This window comes from Argopecten irradians, chromosome 4 (genome assembly GCF_041381155.1).
Source record: "Argopecten irradians isolate NY chromosome 4, Ai_NY, whole genome shotgun sequence".
Taxonomy (NCBI): Eukaryota; Metazoa; Mollusca; class Bivalvia; order Pectinida; family Pectinidae; genus Argopecten; species Argopecten irradians.
In genome coordinates, this window is record NC_091137.1 from 9,955,185 (window position 1) to 9,972,113 (window position 16,929).

Genomic DNA, 16,929 nt, shown 5'->3' on the forward strand with positions numbered 1-16,929 from the left:
AAATTTAAACAAGTTGTTTTATCAATTTGATTTATCTCATTATTATTTACGAAACTAAAGCACAACATGCCAGCTTTGCATATTTCCCCGGGTGGTTTGGATTAGGGACCTTCATCCACTTCCTCTATTTCTTTTTTTTGAAACAGCTTTTCCATGGATAAAATGAGTATGTATATGCTATAAATAACTCAAGTAGTATACTTACTATCTCTTTCATTGATTGAGATAATTGTATACTGTGTTATAACACGATTTTCCACTGCCTGTCCGTGTGTTGACTAGGCCTATAAGGAAATTTGGCGCGCACTACAGTAGGTATTCGCACTGTTTTTCCAGTCTTGATGATAGCTTCAAGCTAATATGACTGTCCTTAATAAATGTTCATTATTCACTTTCTGGTTTGCGCATGCAAAGAGAGAGTTGTTAAAAACAATAAAATGATAAAAAAGTCTATCCTTTGTAGTCCGTTCATTTCCTTCCTATTATGTTTATATTTATATGGCATACAAATCCATTCCTTAGAAAACCTCATATTCAGGTCAGATCTTTCTTTTGTAAGAATTAGCAAGATAACCCTACTAAATCCTCACATCACTATATAATGATATAGTCGTAATTCGTAAATCAAGATTAGCGAGGTAACCCCACTAAATCTCTAGAAGTTCTTTTGTTCTTGTTATAGATTATGTTGATCCAGTTGTAGTTGACTAATAACAATTAGGATGGAATTTCAGCTCCATGTTCTTCCAGTGGTCATTCAAACTGCTTTTGAAACTATTTAAGACTTTTGATTCCACCACTTTGTTAGGTAATGTATTCCAATCATGCACCACTCTATTGGAAAAACAATTTTTTCTACAATTCAAATGGCATCTTTTTTTCCTAAGCTTGTAACTGTTTCCTCTGGTTCCTGTTCGATCTTCCACATAAAACATATCATTTTTATCGACTCTGTCAATGTCCTTTATAATTCGATATGTTTGTACCATATCATTCCTCTTTCGCCGATATTGTAATGTTGGTATTCCTAAACTTCTGAGCCGTTCACTGTAGGTCAAATTTTTCATGGTCTTGACAAGTTTTGTTGCCCTGCGTTGCACGTTTTCAATCCGAATAATATCCTTTTTATATAATGGGTTCCAAACACAGCTCGAATATTCCACATGAGGCCTAATGAGTGATTTGTACAGGATTGTGAACATGTCCTTATCTAAATAATCAAAACTTCTTCTGATGATACCAATCAATCTATTAGCTTTGGATATACTCTCAGATATATGCTTGTTAAATTTAAGGTCCTTATCAAAAATAACTCCTAGGTCTTTTTCTTCCTTTGTTTGTTGTTTGATTTCAGTTATTTGTTCATCTCCATTAGTCATATTGTAACTTTGTTGCGTATTGTTGTAGCCAAAATGGATAGATTTACATTTTTCCGTGTTAAAGTTGATTTGCCAAGTTTCTGACCACAATGTTAGAAACCTTTAGATTTTTCAAAGCATTGTTTCACCTATATGCATAGAAATAGATGCATATTACATGACATGTACATACACATCCATGTATCACAATGATAAGGTATGCGTAACGTTACAAAGAAAAACTTGCATGCATTGATCAGTTGTTTAGTGCTTTTATGAGAAAGTTTCGTTGTTAACAGGCGTACATATATTCGCTTATATCCATACATTTGATTAAGACAGGTTCACTAGCGATCACGTTATTGAATTATTGATTAATTCAATGCAATATGATGCCCCATGAATCATTACACCACAGGAGTTTGACGTTATGTCAATAATATATAGTAAACATATATAAAAAATACCCCTATATAGGTATATAGGGATATTTTTTTTTAAATATGTTAACTATACATTATTGACAGAACGTCAAACTCCTGTTATTACACATACTTTATTTATAAGTTGTGCATCACGTTCACTCTTATATTTTATCCCACATGCTGCACATAAACATGAACACCTAGAAGAGGATGTCAATCAATATTGTCATGACATAAAAACATGGATGTGTATGTACATGTCATGTAATATGCATCTATTTCTATGCATATAGGTGAAACAATGCTTTGAAAAATCTAAAGGTAGACTAATTATAATTTCATTTTTGTGATGAAAGGAAGTTCCTGAGCGCAGATCAATCTACATATACCCTACAAGATGGTAATTGCTGATGCTGAATCCCCTGGACCACTGAAGAAAAGGCCTCGACTGTCACTGAGATTTCCAAAGACAGGACCATCACAAAAAGATAAAGTGGTCGACTCGGATAAAAAAGATGAAAATCAAAAGGAAATAAAGTAATTTATCAGAATTTTAATTAAAGAAAACCAATTTGGAATCATTAGCTTTCATGAATGCATGCAAAAATCTATAACTTAACATAATTGCCTCAAAATAAATTAATACTGAATTCATTTAAAAATTGAATCACAGAATTAAGTTAATGTTGAATAACCTATTTTTTTATATATAGTTATAACAAGCAAGTGTAATGAAGAAGGAATTATTACACATACACCATGTGAATGGTTTTGTTTTTATACAGGGGTGAGGAAATGTACTCTTCCGCTCGTCTAGACGAGTGATTTGGCCATCGGATGAGTGAATGTTGACATCACGCTTGTCCGTCGGACGAGTAAAAATGCTGACACTGACTACGACCTACACCTTATTAATTATAATGTTTTTCGATGAATTTATATATGGTCTGACATTGGTATCGGTTTCATAAAAATACGACGAAGCAATGATAAGCTTTCGCTTTCTGCATCATTCTTGGAAATCCCCTTACTTTCGTTTTCAATGCGCATGCAAGTGTACAGAATTGTAACATGAATAAATCTGAGTTTTATTGATATCGTAATCAAGAGTCTAGAGGTGTTTTGAATAACAAGATGTCATAGCAAAATTTGCTTTATTTTTTTGAGACGTTCGCCTCAAAAAAATCTTACAAGAAGCTAATGGAGTTAAATATGATATACCTACTACATTGGAAAGTAAGTTAAGATATTGACCCTTTAAAAAGATATCTTTTTTATAACACTTGCATACAAAATCATTTTGGAATTAAATGTTTTTGTCGGTCTTCTTGTAAAACTGTCTGTTAGTTATGTTATCCTGAATCGGCACGAATACAATTCTGACAATTAAATGGATACCGTATTCGACCCAATAAGCGCCCAGGGCGCTTAAAAAATTGATAAAAATGAAAAGGTGCTAATAAGTCAAAATTATTGCAAATTTATACAGTTTTATGTAGTTTTGGTCCTTATTTATGCCTGGGCAATTGAAATTGAGGCCTCAAAAAGGGGGAGGGGCGCTAATAGGGACATGGGCACTTATTGGGTCGAATACTGTTTATCTGAAACGGCTGTAGACTTATATATACAGTCACATATACTTATTTATCTGACAAATATTGTGGACAAGTGAAAATGTCATTCGGACGAGTAGATTTTGATGAAGCACTTGTCCGACGGACGATTACATTTCAAAGTTTTTCCGCTGCCCTGTTATATTAATGAAGTACATGCATGTCTGATTTTACATTATAAAAACTAGTGATGAAGCAATTTGCAAGTAAAATAAAGAAAAAAATTATTTTCAAGAAAATAATTTAAGGTTTATAAATAATAATAATAATTTGATTAAAATAAATTAGTTAAGTTTTTAATTGGAAAGCTAGTGTTTTAGAAAAGGATTTCTCCTTACAGGGAAGTTTCCAGTGAAAGCAAAGAAGTTCAAGAAATTTCTATGAATGATGAGTCGGCTGATCATTCTGAAGAAAACACTGTTCCTGCTGTCAGCTCTCTCGAAAATTTAGGTAAAATGATCAACCTAATTCTAAAGAGATGGAATAATGTATTATATATGACATAATAAATTCTCACAATTTACCTGCAAATAAGAATAAAATCTCAATTTCATCATATCACTTCGATATTATTAATTAATTTTATTGGTAAAAGTTTGATACCCATGGAACACTATATGGATGCAAATATTTTACTGAAATAATGATTGTTACTTTTTCCATTATCACCATGAAATGGGGTCAAAATGATATAGTGTACCAACATACCCGGTGAATCCCATATCCCTGATGTAGTCTGATTTGATCTCATATGAAAATGGGACTATTTATGTCTTGTTTAATACAGATATATATTAAAAAATAGATGTTGATATCCTTTACCAGAGTTTGCCTTGAAGGAGTATTTGGTCCCTCGCTAGTTTCATAAGTTGCCTAATTCATGCTTTTATAATTTTATTACAGGGAATACATGTTTCCTGAACAGTGTGCTACAGATTTTGAGGTTTACACCCGGCTTTCTGGATGGCCTGGATGAGTTGTATAGTGAAATTGTGCTGGTGGAGAAGTGGCAGAAACAGGACACAGCTTCTAAAGAATCACATGTAAGTTGTATAGAGCTGATTCTCAGTATCACAATGGCCGAAACAAGACGCAGCTTCTAACGAATCACATGTAAGTTGTATAGAGCTGATTCTCAGTATCACAGTGGCAGAAACAAGACGCAGCTTCTAACGAATCACATGTAAGTTGTATAGAGCTGATTCTCAGTATCACAATGGCAGAAACAGGACACAGCTTCTAAAGAAACACATGTAAGTTGTATAGAGCTGATTCTCAGTATCACAGTGGCAGAAACAGGACACAGCTTCTAAAGAATCACATGTAGGTTGTAAAGTGCTGATTCTCAGTATCACAGTGGCAGAAACAAGACACAGCTTCTAAAGAATCACATGTAGGTTGTAAAGTGCTGATTCTCAGTATCACAGTGGCAGAAACTGGACACAGCTTCTAAAGAATCACATGTAAGTTGTATAGAGCTGATTCTCAGTATCACAGTGGCAGAAACTGGACACAGCTTCTAACGAATCACATGTAAGTTGTATAGAGCTGATTCTCAGTATCACAGTGGCAGACACTGGACACGGCTTCTAAAGAATCACATGTAGGTTGTATAGAGCTGATTCTCAGTATCACAGTGGCGGAAACAGGACACGGCTTCTAAAGAATCACATGTAAGTTGTATAGAGCTGATTCTCAGTATCACAGTGGCAGAAACAAGACACGGCTTCTAACGAATCACATGTAAGTTGTATAGAGCTGATTCTCAGTATCACAGTGGCAGAAACAAGACACAGCTTCTAAAGAATCACATGTAAGTTGTATAGAGCTGATTCTCAGTATCACAGTGGCAGAAACAAGACGCAGCTTCTAACGAATCACATGTAAGTTGTATAGAGCTGATTCTCAGTATCACAGTGGCAGAAACAGGACACGGCTTCTAACGAATCACATGTAAGTTGTATAGAGCTGATTCTCAGTATCACAATGGCAGAAACAAGACGCAGCTTCTAACGAATCACATGTAAGTTGTATAGAGCTGATTCTCAGTATCACAGTGGCAGAAACAGGACACAGCTTCTAAAGAATTACATGTAAGGTATAAGTAAAGTGCTGATTCTCAGTATCGCAGTGGCAGACACTGGACACAGCTTCTAACGAATCACATGTAAGTTGTATAGAGCTGATTCTCAGTATCGCAGTGGCAGACACTGGACACAGCTTCTAAAGAATCACATGTAAGTTGTATAGAGCTGATTCTCAGTATCACAGTGGCAGAAACAGGACACGGCTTCTAACGAATCACATGTAAGTTGTATAGAGCTGATTCTCAGTATCACAATGGCAGAAACAGGACACAGCTTCTAAAGAATTACATGTAAGGTATAAGTAAAGTGCTGATTCTCAGTATCGCAGTGGCAGACACTGGACACAGCTTCTAACGAATCACATGTAAGTTGTATAGAGCTGATTCTCAGTATCACAGTGGCAGAAACAGGACACGGCTTCTAACGAATCACATGTAAGTTGTATAGAGCTGATTCTCAGTATCACAATGGCAGAAACAGGACACAGCTTCTAAAGAATTACATGTAAGGTATAAGTAAAGTGCTGATTCTCAGTATCGCAGTGGCAGACACTGGACACAGCTTCTAACGAATCACATGTAAGTTGTATAGAGCTGATTCTCAGTATCACAGTGGCAGAAACAGGACACAACTTCTAAAGAATCACATGTAGGTTGTAAAGTGCTGACTCTCAGTATCACAGTGGCAGACACTGGACACAGCTTCTAAAGAATCACATGTAAGTTGTATAGAGCTGATTCTCAGTATCACAGTGGCAGAAACAGGACACGGCTTCTAAAGAATCACATGTAAGTTGTATAGAGCTGATTCTCAGTATCACAGTGGCCGAAACAAGACACAGCTTCTAAAGAATCACATGTAAGTTGTATAGAGCTGATTCTCAGTATCACAATGGCAGAAACAAGACACAGCTTCTAACGAATCACATGTAAGTTGTAAAGTGCTGATTCTCAGTATCACAATGGCAGAAACAGGACACAGCTTCTAAAGAATTACATGTAAGGTATAAGTAAAGTGCTGATTCTCAGTATCACAATGGCAGAAACAGGACACAGCTTCTAAAGAATTACATGTAAGGTATAAGTAAAGTGCTGATTCTCAGTATCACAATGGCAGAAACAGGACACAGCTTCTAAAGAATTACATGTAAGGTATAAGTAAAGTGCTGATTCTCAGTATCACAGTGGCAGAAACAGGACACAGCTTCTAACGAATCACATGTAAGTTGTATAGAGCTGATTCTCAGTATCACAGTGGCAGAAACAGGACACAGCTTCTAAAGAATCACATGTAAGGTATAAGTAAAGTGCTGATTCTCAGTATCACAGTGGCAGAAACAGGACACAGCTTCTAAAGAATCACATGTAAGTTGTATAGAGCTGATTCTCAGTATCACAGTGGCAGACACTGGACACAGCTTCTAAAGAATCACATGTAAGTTGTATAGAGCTGACTCTCAGTATCACAGTGGCAGAAACAGGACACAGCTTCTAAAGAATTGCATGTAAGGTATAAGTAAAGTGCTGATTCTCAGTATCGCAGTGGCAGACACTGGACACAGCTTCTAAAGAATTACATGTAAGGTATAAGTAAAGTGCTGATTCTCAGTATCGCAGTGGCAGAAACAGGACACAGCTTCTATAGAATCATATGTAAGACAAGTTGTAAAGAGCTGATTCTCAATATCAGCAGATGTGATGGTTGTGGTCTTTAGCAGCACACATGCAGGATGGAATATAAATAACATGACTCATATCTGTTCATGATCAGTTCAGGTACAGGTATCGAATAACGGTTATTCAAATATTTTGGTTATTCCTGTAAAATTCTGGGGTCCCAATTTTTTCCTTCTTTATCTTTGTTTTTTAACTCTGTGTCTTTGCATAAACTTTTTACATGAACTCAGGTTATTCGAATAAAATATCTTGGAAATTCTAAAAATAAAATTGAATATTTCTCAGTATAGCAATATATTTTTAGCGAAATTTGCCAATATATGTTTCAAGATACTTTGCTTTTACTAGAAATCCTCATGATGACAGATTAACGTTATCGTATGGCTTGTTATTTTATGCATGAATCTGCAAAGGTATTCGACGCTGATACGATTTACATCAGCAGCGTTAGCTCATTATTTTAGTATAATCACTGACTCAAACATCTAATTAAAGCATTTGCACTTAAAAATATGTTTATTTATTAACGTAACATACCTTAGTTCGCGATCGGTTGGAGAAACCATGCTTCCTTACAACAACCGCCTCTTGTTGACTATGACAGACATGTGCGTATCAAGCGTCTCGTTGAAAGAGATATAAAAGCTTGCAAAATCGGCGTGCAATGGAAAGCTTGCAAAATCGGCGTGCGATGACTACGGCAAGTTTCGTATGTAATATGGATACAAAGGATCAGCCTACTTGCTACGTTGTTTCATTGCTACTTGAATATGCATTATTTTTATGGCAAGCGTACTCTCGCCGTATTGTTTTCCTTGTCTGGTGTGGAGTCTGTGTACATCCACTATGCGCAGGCTCCAACTGTGCACGTGATACCGGAAGTCACTGTCTTATACTGTTTAATAGATTTTGCCGTGATTTAGTGACACCTACCTTTCAAAAATAAGAGATATCTATCAGCGTTGTTCTTCTGTAAATTAACAACAGTGACATTAAACAGTGCTAAACACATTCATATTGTGTAAACTTCAAGCGGCGTATCATACAAACTCTTGCATCGGTCGCGATATTTTAAGCATCTGATCGACTTTGGAAACCTCCAGAACAATACAATGCGAATCAGGTTTATGTACCTATATATATGTATAGTCAATAAAAGAAAGTGATGAAACAGATAACTTTTAGTTCCGGCCAAAAACATTTAGTGTTACTCAGCAGATTATATTTAATTTATTACATATCATCCTAGGTACCAGGTATATATATAAGTTGTACTATCGCTTACTAACCCCAGTGAAGGGGTCAGGGTGCCTGAGCTCTAGATCTAAAGTACCCAGAAAGGCATTCAGGCATGACACAGGTAAGTCACCACGTGCACAGACACTTGACAGTGCTGTAGCGGACGACAATTTTGAACAGCAAAACAAGTCTTTTGTATCAATATCAATAAGATAACAAAGAAACTTCTATGTAACAAAGAACACAATTAAGTTCAAAGTAATTTCACATTTGTAGTTCTGATGACGTAATTTAAAGGAAATTATTTTTTACAATACATCAAGGACATAAACCATCTCCCAATGATAGTGAGCGATAGTGCTACGTATGTACATGTACACCTGTTGCCGAGGATGATTTCATACTCTGCAGAAGCCTTATGCTGCCAGTTGATCGCCACTTTGAAGTTTAATCACGATGGTAACTCATTTTACCATATTGTTCTGGAAATTAAGGTTTTAGGAAGTAGTTAGCGAGCACTTAATGTCTAACAGACATATTTCTAGTTCTGAAATATTATCAAGCTATTTCGCCGCATCGATCAACAATACAGGAAGAATTTTCAAAACACATTTAGGTCCAGCATACATATGGCTTCATCAGCCGCCGCCATTTTCGAATTCATACACATTTGTCAAAACAACACTGCCAGTTGATCGCCACTTTGAAGTTTAATCACGATGGTAACTCATTCTACCAGGCAAATGTACCTAAATTTGTTTTATGTTCAGAATTGATATGTAGATATTTGCAGACACAAATTCAATCATGTTTAGTTAAATTGCATTTCACATCAACCGTCTAGCTTTTTCTAAAAGATTCACATGTCGATCTAACATAAACAAAAATCTATTATTGGAATATTTTTTGTTATTAAACAATTAAAATTGATTTACAATTTACAACCTTCGAAAATAATTACTTGTTCTTTTCAAGTGTAAATAATTTTCGTATTTTTTTTTGCCTGTTCACATGTATCTGGGGGGGGGGGGAGGTTGTCAAACGGAGGTGCAAAATGCCATCTCTGCCTCTTCGAATACTCTGGTTATTCGAATATATAAAAGCATACTACAAAAACAAGGAATTAACTTCAAATTATCAGTTAAGCCTTACAACTTCACAAGAATGCATTTTAATGAACCTGTATAGTGTATGTAAGTTTTTATTTAAAAGTTAATTATACTATACCTGTTTCCCATTGGTGGAGAAAATTCACATGTGAAAACCACAGAGCTTCAGATGGTTTTGCATGAGCATGGGTCATCGGGTCCATCCGAGCCAAAAAGAGGCGTCATTTTTCACAACCATGGGCCAGCTTTTTTTGTGATTGTATACTCATGTTACTTTGTATGTTAATGAATAAATAAAAAAGAATTTGCATCCGATTTGACTTGTTTTTATTCTGTTTATATTTTAGTAGAAAAAATGGCCCGTCTTTTCTATCTTAGCTCACATCCACTGATACACAAGCATCAATCTGTCACAGGTCTCTGCCGAAACACTTGCTCTTTTTGATGTTGTAACGTAATTTTTGACACTGAAATAAATGATCTTTTACAATCTGCTGTGTCTGTGTTGCAATAGCAAGAGCAGCTTATTGGATAAGGTTTGGAAATTTATACACAAGAGCAGCTTATTTGATAAGGTTTGGAAATTTATACACAAGAGCAGCTTATTTGATAAGGTTTGGAAATTTATACACAAGAGCAGCCTATTTGATAAGGTTTGGAAATTTATACACAAGAGCAGCTTATTGGATAAGGTTTGGAAATTTATACACAAGAGCAGCTTATTGGATAAGGTTTGGAAATGTATACACAAGAGCAGCTTATTAGATAAGGTTTGTAAATTTATACACAAGGGCAGCTTATTTGATAAGGTTTGGAAATTTACACAAGAGCTGCTTATTTGATAAGGTTTGTAAATTTATACACAAGAGCAGCTTATTAGATAAGGTTTGGAAATTTATACACAAGAGCAGCTTATTTGATAAGGTTTGGAAATTTATACACAAGAGCAGCTTATTGGATAAGGTTTGGAAATTTATACACAAGAGCAGCTTATTTGATAAGGTTTGGAAATTTATACACAAGAGCAGCTTATTAGATAAGGTTTGGAAATTTATACACAAGAGCAGCTTATTAGATAAGGTTTGGAAATTTATACACAAGAGCTCCTCATTTGATAAGGTTTGGAAATTTATACAGATTTATTTTATCAATTGCAGTTTGTTGTTTTATTTTCTGTCAAACTATTCAATTTACCCATAATGCATATCTATTTTTCAGTAACTTCAATTGCATACTGAACATCAACATGGATTATTACACATGTTAGGGCCCCTGGTCCAGTCGGCTACAATTCCCTTCCATATACTGTTACACGGAAACTCTATACTTTAATTCTGATACTGTAATACTGTTATGTTGGTTAAATATCATTTTTGTTTTGTGCATGAACTCTTTTCATTCAACACTCATGTAATGAGCCACTTAAATGCTGCATTAGAAACAGAATCAAACTCTCTGCACTGACCCATATAATTGCGGCGACAGGTCGTCACTTGTCAAAACAAATTTAAAACAATAACAGCCATTCTAATTTCTGTCTCCATGTCTAAGAATAATTAACACACTAGATTTTTCAAATTCTATGTCATAACTCAACGATTCTGTGACAAATTTTATACATGCTAACATTCCTTCAGGATCGATCTTACAAGTCAGTGTGCCAACTCCGGTTACATGATTTTACGGAATGGGCACAAACTTGCGGACTGCAGTTACTTTCGTTTTAGCTTATATTCGCATTGTGCCGATTGGCGCATGCAGAAGGAATATTGTGCTTCATTTTCAAAAACTATGCATGATTGGTGTGGGCGCACTGTTCATCTGAAGCTCTGAAACCACTGCCATTGTTGATCAGATTAACATAAATAAAGAATGACAGTTATAAAGTGAGAACCTGTCTTTCCAAAAACAGAACAAAGCTTAGATAGGGAAAAGAGCTACTGAACAAGACATCTGCATGATAGGTGAACCCATATTTTTTTTGAAAGGAGGTGGGTGTTCTGGTAAATTAAAAAGAGACTTTCAGTATTTATTTTTCTTCTTTGCTAGGAAAAGAAACTATCTTTTAGGTGTAAATTATTAGTAGTCTTTAATTTTTTGTTATGTTCTAACTGTTTTGTTACAGGAAGACCTGTCAAGTGATTTATCTCAGTCCCAGACGTGTGACATGATGAAATACTTACATAAGGTAAGGGGAGATAACACTTTAGTTAGGTAAGGGAAGATAACACTTACATAAGGTAAGGGGAGATAACACTTAAGTTAGGTAAGGGGAGATAACACTTAAGTTAGGAAAGGGAAGATAACACTTACATAAGGTAAGGGAAGATACACTTACATAGGTAAGGGAGATAACACTACATAAGGTAAGGTAAGAGGGAAGATAACACTTACATAGGTAAGGAAGATAACACTTACATAAGGTAAGGGGAGATAACACTTAATAGGTAAGGAAGATAACACTTACATAAGGTAAGGGAGATAACACTTACATAAGGTAAGGGGAGATAACACTTAAGTTAGGTAAGGGAAGATAACACTTACATAAGGTAAGGGGAGATAACACTTACATAAGGTAAGGGGAGATAACACTTAAGTTAGGTAAGGGAAGATAACACTTACATAAGGTAAGGGGAGATAACACTTACATAAGGTAAGGGGAGATAAGGGAGATAACACTTACATAAGGTAAGGGGAGATAACACTTACCTAAGGTAAGGGGAGATAACACTTACATAAGGTAAGGGAAGATAACACTTACATAAGGTAAGGGGAGATAACACTTACATAAGGTAAGGGGAGATAACACTTAAGTTAGGTAAGGGAAGATAACACTTACATAAGGTAAGGGGAGATAACACTTAAGTTAGGTAAGGGAAGATAACACTTACATAAGGTAAGGGAAGATAACACTTACATAAGGTAAGGGGAGATAACACTTAAGTTAGGTAAGGGAAGATAACACTTACATAAGGTAAGGGGAGATAACATACATTAATAAGGTAAGGGGAGATAAATAACACTTACATAAGGTAAGGGGAGATAACACTTAATAAGGTAAGGGGAGATAACACTTACATAAGGTAAGGGGAGATAACACTTACATAAGGTAAGGGGAGATAACACTTACATAAGGTAAGGGGAGATAACACTTACATTAGGTAAGGGGAGATAACACTTACATAAGGTAAGGGGAGATAACACTTACATAAGGTAAGGGGAGATAACACTTACATAAGGTAAGGGGAGATAACACTTACATAAGGTAAGGGGAGGTAAGGGAAGATAACACTTACATAAGGTAAGGGGAGATAACACTTACATAAGGTAAGGGGAGATAACACTTACATAAGGTAAGGGGAGATAACACTTACATAAGGTAAGGGGAGATAACACTTACATAAGGTAAGGGGAGATAACACTTACATAAGGTAAGGGGAGATAACACTTACATAAGGTAAGGGGAGATAACACTTACATAAGGTAAGGGGGGAAAAAACACTTACATAAGGTAAGGGGAGATAACACTTACATAAGGTAAGGGGAGATAACACTTACATAAGGTAAGGGGAGATAACACTTACATAAGGTAAGGGGAGATAACACTTACATAAGGTAAGGGGAGATAACACTTACATAAGGTAAGGGGAGATAACACTTACATAAGGTAAAGGGAGATAACACTTACATAAGGTAAGGGGAGATAACACTTACATAAGGTAAGGGGAGATAACACTTACATAAGGTAAGGGGGGAGATAACACTTACATAAGGTAAGGGGAGATAACACTTACATAAGGTAAGGGGAGATAACACTTACATAAGGTAAGGGGAGATAACACTTACATAAGGTAAGGGGAGATAACACTTACATAAGGTAAGGGGAGATAACACTTACATAAGGTAAGGGGAGATAACACTTACATAATGTAAGGGGAGATAACACTTACATAAGGTAAGGGCAGATAACACTTACATAAGGTAAGGGGAGATAACACTTACATAAGGTAAGGGGAGATAACACTTACATAAGGTAAGGGGAGATAACACTTACATAAGGTAAGGGGAGATAACACTTACATAAGGTAAGGGGAGATAACACTTACATAAGGTAAGGGGAGATAACACTTACATAAGGTAAGGGGAGATAACACTTACATAAGGTAAGGGGAGATAACACTTGCATTAGGTAAGGGAAGATAACACTTACATAAGGTAAGGGGAGATAACACTTACATAAGGTAAGGGGAGATAACACTTAAGTTAGGTAAGGGAAGATAACACTTACATAAGGTAAGGGAAGATAACACTTACATAAGGTAAGGGGAGATAACACTTACATAAGGTAAGGGGAGATAACACTTAAGTTAGGTAAGGGAAGATAACACTTACATAAGGTAAGGGGAGATAACACTTACATAAGGTAAGGGGAGATAACACTTAAGTTAGGTAAGGGAAGATAACACTTACATAAGGTAAGGGGAGATAACACTTACATAAGGTAAGGGAAGATAACACTTACATAAGGTAAAAGGAGATAACACTTGCATATAAGGTAAGGGGAGATAACACTTAAGTTAGGTAAGGGAAGATAACACTTACATAAGGTAAGGGGAGATAACACTTACATAAGGTAAGGGGAGATAACACTTAAGTTAGGTAAGGGAAGATAACACTTACATAAGGTAAGGGGAGATAACACTTACATAAGGTAAGGGGAGATAACACTTACATAAGGTAAGGGAAGATAACACTTACATAAGGTAAGGGGAGATAACACTTACATAAGGTAAGGGGAGATAACACTTAAGTTAGGTAAGGGAAGATAACACTTACATAAGGTAAGGGGAGATAACACTTACATAAGGTAAGGGGAGATAACACTTACATAAGGTAAGGGGAGATAACACTTACATAAGGTAAGGGGAGATAACACTTACATAAGGTAAGGGGAGATAACACTTACATAAGGTAAGGGGAGATAACACTTATAAGGTAAGGTAAGGGAAGATAACACTTACATAAGGTAAGGGGAGATAACACTTACATATAAGGTAAGGGGAGATAACACTTACATAAGGTAAGGAGATAACACTTACATAAGGTAAGGGGAGATAACACTTACATAAGGTAAGGGGAGATAACACTTACATAAGGTAAGGGGAGATAACACTTACATAAGGTAAGGGGAGATAACACTTACATAAGGTAAGGGGAGATAACACTTACATAAGGTAAGGGGAGATAACACTTACATAAGGTAAGGGGAGATAACACTTACATAAGGTAAGGGGAGATAACACTTACATAAGGTAAGGGGAGATAACACTTACATAAGGTAAGGGGAGATAACACTTACATAAGGTAAGGGGAGATAACACTTACATAAGGTAAAAGGAGATAACACTTGCATCAGGTAAGGGGAGATAACACTTACATAAGGTAAGGGGAGATAACACTTACATAAGGTAAGGGGAGATACCTAAATAACACTTACATAAGGTAAGGGGAGATAACACTTACATAAGGTAAGGGGAGATAACACTTACATAAGGTAAGGGGAGATAACACTTACATAAGGTAAGGGGAGATAACACTTACATAATGTAAGGGGAGATAACACTTACATAAGTTAAGGGAGATAACACTTACATCAGGTAAGGGGAGATAACACTTACATAAGGTAAGGGGAGATAACACTTACATAAGGTAAGGGGAGATAACACTTAAGTAAGTAGGTAAGGGAAGGAATAACACTTACATAAGGTAAGGGGAGATAACACTTACATAATGTAAGGGGAGATAACACTTACATAAGGTAAGGGGAGATAACACTTACATAAGGTAAGGGGAGATAACACTTACATAAGGTAAGGGGAGATAACACTTACATAAGGTAAGGGGAGATAACACTTACATAATGTAAGGGGAGATAACACTTACATAAGGTAAGGGGAGATAACACTTACATAAGGTAAGGGGAGATAACACTTACATAAGGTAAGGGAGGATAACACTTACATAAGGTAAAGGGAGATAACCCTTACATAAGGTAAGGGGAGATAACACTAACTTAAGGTAAGAGGAGATAACATTTGCATAAGGTAAGGGGAGATAACACTTACATTATAAGGTAAGGGGAGATAACACTTACATAAGGTAAAGGGAGATAACACTTACATAAGGTAAGGGGAGATAACCCTTACATAAGGTAAGGGGAGATAACACTAACTTAAGGTAAGAGGAGATAACATTTGCATAAGGTAAGGGGATATAAAACTTACATTATAAGGTAAGGGGAGATAACACTTACATAAGGTAAAGGAAGATAACATTTACTTAAGTTAAAGGGAGATAACAATTAAGGTAAGGGGAGATAACACTCTATTGCAATTCAAATAATATTACAGTAAGGGTTAAAAGCTTTTTTGTTTTCTATGTGTGCATCTTTAAATGTCAATGTTTAAAAATGTATTTAGGAAGAGTGAAATAAAATGAAAGATTAATATGCAATAATTATAAAGTAAATTATGTACAGTCATAGAATGATTCAGCATTTGTCTTCAGGAAAAAAAATTAGTCATGAAAGTATGAAATGTAAAATCTGATATAAAATATATCACAATCTAAGACAGAACTTCACTGAACTTTTTCAACAGGTGGATTATTAAGCATTAAATTATCTCCCTATGGCATTTATGGTCTATATAGATGCCAGAGCTTTGCAGACAATCTTCATAATGCGCTATTTCATAATGCACGTGGCGCTAGCGCATTATGAGATGATTGTCTGCAGCACATTATGAAGATTGTCTGCAAAGCTCTGGTATCTGTATAAATCATAGATGCCATACGAAGATAATTTGATGTTTATGTTTACATTATCAACTCATTTTGGGGTTTCTGCTTTAACATTATTTAAGCTAGACGGGTAAAACAGTTTATCAACAACAATTTAATCAATGAGATGGAGCAGCCATTTTGATGGTGATCAGTTGACGTCACCACATCAACATTAGTGACGTCATAATGGTCAGGTTTTGGGTGTCAGTTATACTCTCATACATTTCACTTTACCTTGGTAGTTTATATAGTAGAAGTGACAAGTTCATTGTAATACCAGTAATATTTAGGTATATAGTCATGTGTGCTAAAGTACAATATGTGTGATGACCTTGTTTATTTCATTGACAGCTGTACAGAGGGATGGAGAGAAGGGAGGTGAAACACCCTGAAGTCGCCAGCTCAGATGTCATGTCTATGGCATTAAAACCTGACAAGATCCTTAATACACTTAGGTATCATCACAGTAGTTTCACAAATTGATGTCTTCATCATGTTTATTAGGTTTAAGATTATCAGATGTTAAGCTATATAGCTATTCATATTTCCTTTCATCCATGGTTCATGTGTCCCTTTGTC

At 35.7% G+C, this 16,929-nt stretch overlaps 1 protein-coding gene across 6 annotated transcripts in view; it reads left to right on the forward strand.

Annotated features, from left to right (window-relative positions):
* The window catches only part of LOC138320551 (ubiquitin carboxyl-terminal hydrolase 1-like), a 29,900-nt gene that overhangs the window by 4,153 nt on the left and 8,818 nt on the right, over nucleotides 1–16,929 (forward strand). For 2 of the 6 annotated variants that reach the window (XM_069263589.1, XM_069263593.1), the window contains exons 1-6: nucleotides 47–166; nucleotides 2,140–2,320; nucleotides 3,737–3,846; nucleotides 4,300–4,439; nucleotides 11,633–11,695; nucleotides 16,702–16,805. In XM_069263589.1, the coding sequence (XP_069119690.1) occupies nucleotides 2,181–2,320; nucleotides 3,737–3,846; nucleotides 4,300–4,439; nucleotides 11,633–11,695; nucleotides 16,702–16,805 (557 nt within the window). In that variant the 5' untranslated portion in view covers nucleotides 47–166; nucleotides 2,140–2,180. The other 4 variants (XM_069263590.1, XM_069263591.1, XM_069263592.1 and 1 more) reach the window with 4 other exon arrangements.